General features: G+C 43.0%; 1 protein-coding gene across 2 annotated transcripts; it reads left to right on the top strand.

Annotated features, from left to right (window-relative positions):
- Window positions 1-220: 220 nt before the first annotated feature.
- LOC136529087 (agamous-like MADS-box protein AGL66) lies at window positions 221-4572 on the top strand. Of its 2 annotated transcripts, none has more exons than XM_066522146.1 (11): window positions 221-531; window positions 699-752; window positions 911-929; window positions 1032-1096; window positions 1248-1275; window positions 1407-1468; window positions 2188-2287; window positions 3391-3450; window positions 3620-3780; window positions 3889-4069; window positions 4166-4572. In XM_066522146.1, the coding sequence occupies exons 1-11, from the start codon at window positions 347-349 to the stop codon at window positions 4331-4333; spliced, it is 1083 nt and encodes a 360-aa protein (XP_066378243.1). In that variant the 5' UTR covers window positions 221-346; the 3' UTR covers window positions 4334-4572. The 2 variants fall into 2 exon arrangements, with proteins under 2 accessions (XP_066378243.1, XP_066378242.1); XM_066522145.1 differs by having other exon boundaries at window positions 228-531; window positions 4160-4569.
- Window positions 4573-5066: the final 494 nt, after the last annotated feature.

Below are 5066 nucleotides of genomic sequence, written 5' to 3'. Positions count from 1 at the left end.
CACCCGTGACCTATTCACACGCATTCAGTTTTGCAACAGGAGACTACAGCTACTTCTTTTTTTTGCTGTCGACACAGAGCGAGACGTAGGTACACATCAGTAGTGCAGTACACTTGTGACTTGCGCGGCACTGCAGTCGTCTATACAGGTGTAGCTTTTGCGCCGTTTGTTGCTCGCGGTTACAGGGTTGACCGCGCCCTCCCGACAAATTCTCTCCTCCTTCCAAAGCCACCACCGACCCCGAGCGGGCGGGCGGGCTACCTCTTCTTCATCCCCGGCGCGGCGGCCCTCCTCTTCTTTCCCTGCAATCTAGAGTGATTGCATCAGCAGCATCAGCACAAGCATTATGGGCCGCGTGAAGCTGCAGATCAAGAGGATCGAGAACAACACGAACCGGCAGGTGACCTTCTCGAAGCGGCGGAATGGCCTCATCAAGAAGGCGTACGAGCTCTCCGTCCTCTGCGACATCGACATCGCGCTCATCATGTTCTCCCCCTCCAATCGCCTCAGCCACTTCTCCGGCAGGCGCAGGTCCGTCCGTGGTTGCCGAGCGCCTCTTCTTTCTTTAATTAGATTCTCTCTTTTACCTGCTCCAGCCGAATTCGGTAACATATAGTGTGCATGTGTACCTGTCGACGATTTCAGGCAAAATTTAATCACACTTGTTAATTTTTACTCTACTTAAATATATATGGCAGGATCGAGGACGTGATCACGAGGTACATCAATCTCCCGGAGCACGACAGGGGAGGGTACGTTCAATTCGCTCGCGCGGCCGGATCCCAATTGCATGCGGCCCTCTTTCTTATTAGTATTGCGAAAGAACCTAGATTCTCTCATGTTGTTAAGGCAAACACAACAAGTTTGTTATGACTATTTTATTCTCTGATTATTGCTTGCTGTGATGCAGAGTCGTTCGGAATAGAGAGGTGACGTATCAGATACTGTATTTGGATATCCAAATTCAACATTAACCTTTGCTCGTTAACTGATGTTTTTATCATCTTAAACATGTATGTATCCGAATACAGTATCTGATCAAGATGCTTACACAACTCAAATGCGAGGGTGACATAGCCGAACAACTTGCACCCAAGTATATATATCACTCTCTCTCTCTCTCTCAAATGTTGATGATAATCTTCCTTTATATTTACTTCAATTATTTTTTAATCTCCTTTTCTCATTGATGCTTGTTGTTTCTCTCTGATGCATTGTATTATTCGATGAATACCTTGATGAAACAGTAAAGGGCCAGTAAACTCCAACGTAGAGGTAATAACCTATCTCATCATGTGACTCACCATCTTCGGACAAAAGACAGTACATGATTTTTACTCAAAACATGCATATTCTTGATTATTTGTTTTTTTTTTCTGTGTGTGTAATCTTACACGTACGTACAGGAGCTTCAGCAGGAGATCAGGACGTACCAACACCAGCTGCAAGTCTTGGAGGAGCGACTTAGGTTCTACACAAACTCCCTACAATGCATGCATTTTCCACGTTTAAAGATGCAACACCTAATTTGGTTCCAAACAAAAGATGCATGCAGCACATTGCAAACCGTGATAAAACCATCCGTGCCTATAACTAACAGCGTAGACTTAACTGATAGCTGATAAATAGTTAATCATGATCAGAACTTCAGCATGTATTTGGTTTTCATGTTAAAGTTGGCGGGAGCTACATAGTGTTATAACTGTTAGTGGCAACTATCCCAAATATCACATATAAAATGTTCTTTCCATTCTAGAAACTTGATGTTTTAGGCTTTAAATTTTGTCCAAAAACTTGATGTTTTAGCTATTGGAATGGAACTAGCTTGGGCCCTTACAAACTTGAGATTATGGTCTGCATGCATCTATACATTCCTTTTAATTAGCAATTTATTTCTTAATTAGCATGGTTCACCTTCAATAGATAGGGCTACAAGGGTAATCTCGACTCAGCATTAATCTATCTAAAAAATCCTAACATCACGTTTTCGAGGGATATTATTTTCACTATAAAAAATTACTTATCTATTTTCTACCATTATAAGTATAGCACTAGAACCTTCTTCACTTCATCATGAAGAATGAGTAGTGTCACAAAGATAATTTGAGAATCTTCTTAAAGCTTCTAAATATGAGCTCCTATTTTTAAATGCCCTAATCTATTTGAATCCATCACATTGGGCTTTAGGATGTTTGAGCCGGATCCGGTGGTGCTGGCATCAATGAACGAGCTTGAGACGTGCGAGAAATTCCTCATGGACACCCTCACCCGCGTCGAGGAGCGAAAGGTTAGTTAGTTGTTTGGATTTAGCTTTCGAACTTCAAAACTAGAAGTGCGCAGCCCTTCAACTATTGAAATCAGACAACTTTAGCCCTTGCTAGTTTCAAAGGTGGTTTTGAGTACATACATGTATTTTTTTTAAATAATAAAATAATAAGTAAATCGCTAAAATTCATAAATAATCATTTCTAAATCAAAACAAATACGAAATTGGTACCAAAACTTTTCTCAAAATATTATCTATCTATTTAAAATAAATTGGTTATGATTTTTAGAAATTTAATTGTTATCTTATTTAAATATAATATATCCTTTTGAAGTTCTCATATTTTGATATTCAAATTTTTTTGAATTATTCAAATCAACTTGAATGAACAAATGACTAAAACCAAAGTTGTAGAGTTGACAACTATTTCATTTGAAATCATTTACGGTCCCAAAGTTCAGTTTGAAGTTCTCATATTTTGATATTCAAATTCTTTAAATTATTCGAACAAACACGGATGAAGAAATTACCAAAACCAGGGGCTACAACTTTGTAGATGACTTTTGTTTCATTTGAAATCTTATACGGTCCCAAAATTTTATTTGAAGTTCTCATATTTTGGAATAATTTTTTTCTAAATTGTTTGAACAAACTAGGATGAAGAAATGACCCTAAACCAGAATTGTAGATCTCAATGAGATAGATTGTATTTTAAGAAAAATTTTGGTAACAATTTCATATTTTTCTGATCTGATTCAAAAAATAATTATGTATGAATTTGAGCGATTTACCTATTGTTTTTAGAAAAAATACATATATACTCAAAACCACCTTTAAAACTAGCCAAGGCAAAAGTTGTCCGGTATTAATAGCTGGAGGTCTATCGATGTTTGGTTTTAGAGTCTGAGGGCTAAATCTAGACTTCAACAAAAGCCCGGAGCCTAATAAACATAGATTTTCCCCTATATTATTACTAAACTAAGGTTAATTTTCTTTTTCTCTTTTAATGACGAGAAATCTCATGTTAATTTTGGATCAAGGCAGCGTATACGAGCACGTAACAAATGACCGGATTTCTCACAGCCATGTCAATTAACCGCCTTGCATGCGTGCATTCACTGCAGAAATATTTGCTGTGCAACCACATGGGTCCGTTCGAGCCGTCGCCCTCCGACATGCACCACGTACGTGACGTGACCGAGTCTGATAATCACATTCACATCGTCTTTAATTCGTAATCATGGATTGAGCCCGTAATTACTGCTGCTGATTCGAATCAGCGAGTAATAACAGTAATTAGTGGATGGAGTACGTAATTAACATGGAGAGAGATCTACCCATGCATGCCCGCAGGTGTTCGGCCTGCCGCCGCCGCCGCCGCCGCAGCAGCACGAAGAAGAGCAGCAAGGGGACCTGGGCGTCAACGCGTTCGGGGGCGACGTGTCCTCGTGGTTCGCCGACGGGCTGCCGACGTCGTCCATCTTCGCCGGGCCGGACCCGATCTTGTCCTTCAGGTAAGGATGGGCCGATGGGCCACATACATCCTTCCTTCAAACATGGGCTGAGCCCATGCATTATTGTTGTTGAGCTCATGCTGGTGGTCTGTGCCCTTGTTCCATCAGGGATCAGGTGATCTTTGACTCGATGCGGCGGGACCCGGTCGTGGCGGGGGTGGACCCGGGAATAGCGTCGATGTGCCACGTGGACCAGCAGGCCCCCAGCGACGACTGGCAGCAGGCGTACACGTCGGCGGAGCTCCTCTCCGCGCTCATCCCGTCCACGCCCTTCCCGCTCGACGACCAGGTGACGTGGCACGGATCAGGACCGTCCAGTTCGACTTCGACCACTACTGCATTGCTTTCACCTGAGCCGGCTAGATACGGTATGATCCAGATGCAGGACGCCATGGCGCCGGTGCTCACGTCTCCGATGGTGGCGCCGCACGTGCACGAGCAAGTGGAGGCGCCGCCGGGGAGCTGCTCCAACGTGCCGACCGACGGTGACTGCGCCACCGCCACCGCCGCCCCCCAGGAGCACGGCCTGCCCCGCGCGGTCAACATCGGCTAGCTGCATCTGCATATCCGGCGCTCTTTGGCTTCGTCACTTGTTTAGCAAGCATGTCTGGGCAAGGCTGCAGCCATGATCTCTTCTAGTTTCACATGGACGATAATTGTTAATTTTTTAGAGAATGGACTATATATAGTTTCCTCCTTGAAAGAATAATACATGAAACAAACTCCAATGTTGTTCTCACCGGACGGCGACGTGGGTCCACGCAAGCAGCGCCGCCGCTGTTCGGCAGCCCGGGTATAGCCTCGTATCTGGCGACGCAATTCGGGTTGATCGGTGTCAAATATAATATCATAGCTTTAAGTATACTAGGGAGGGTTCGAGCGTGCATGTACATCTCTTTTGATCTCCTAGGACATTGTTAAGACGCGTTTTATTAAACTTTTTACTCCATCTTAATACAAAGACGCGTAAATCTTGTGCGTGATCGAAAAAGAAAAAAACTTCATCTTTTAAATGATTTTGGACCTGTTATGCAGCCCTTTTTAGCGGCTGTTGATGTAGCTGTGACCTATAGCTACATCTCATAAGTTACAGTGTAAACAGCAACAACAACGGCAGTTATAGCTGAAGCGAATAGTCCCTGTATCACTATTTACTATTTAGCGTGCAACATTTTTTTTTTACACGAGGAACCCCATTTCCATTGAAAGCAATGGAAATACAACGTTATAGAGTATTACAGAGAGAAAAAGAGCACAAGGATATACTGATTTCCGCCTTACGTAGA

Source organism: Miscanthus floridulus, chromosome 19 (assembly GCF_019320115.1).
Source record: "Miscanthus floridulus cultivar M001 chromosome 19, ASM1932011v1, whole genome shotgun sequence".
NCBI lineage: Eukaryota > Viridiplantae > Streptophyta > Magnoliopsida > Poales > Poaceae > Miscanthus > Miscanthus floridulus.
The sequence above is the reverse complement of the archived record's forward strand: the minus strand, read 5'-3'. Positions and strand labels throughout refer to the sequence as shown.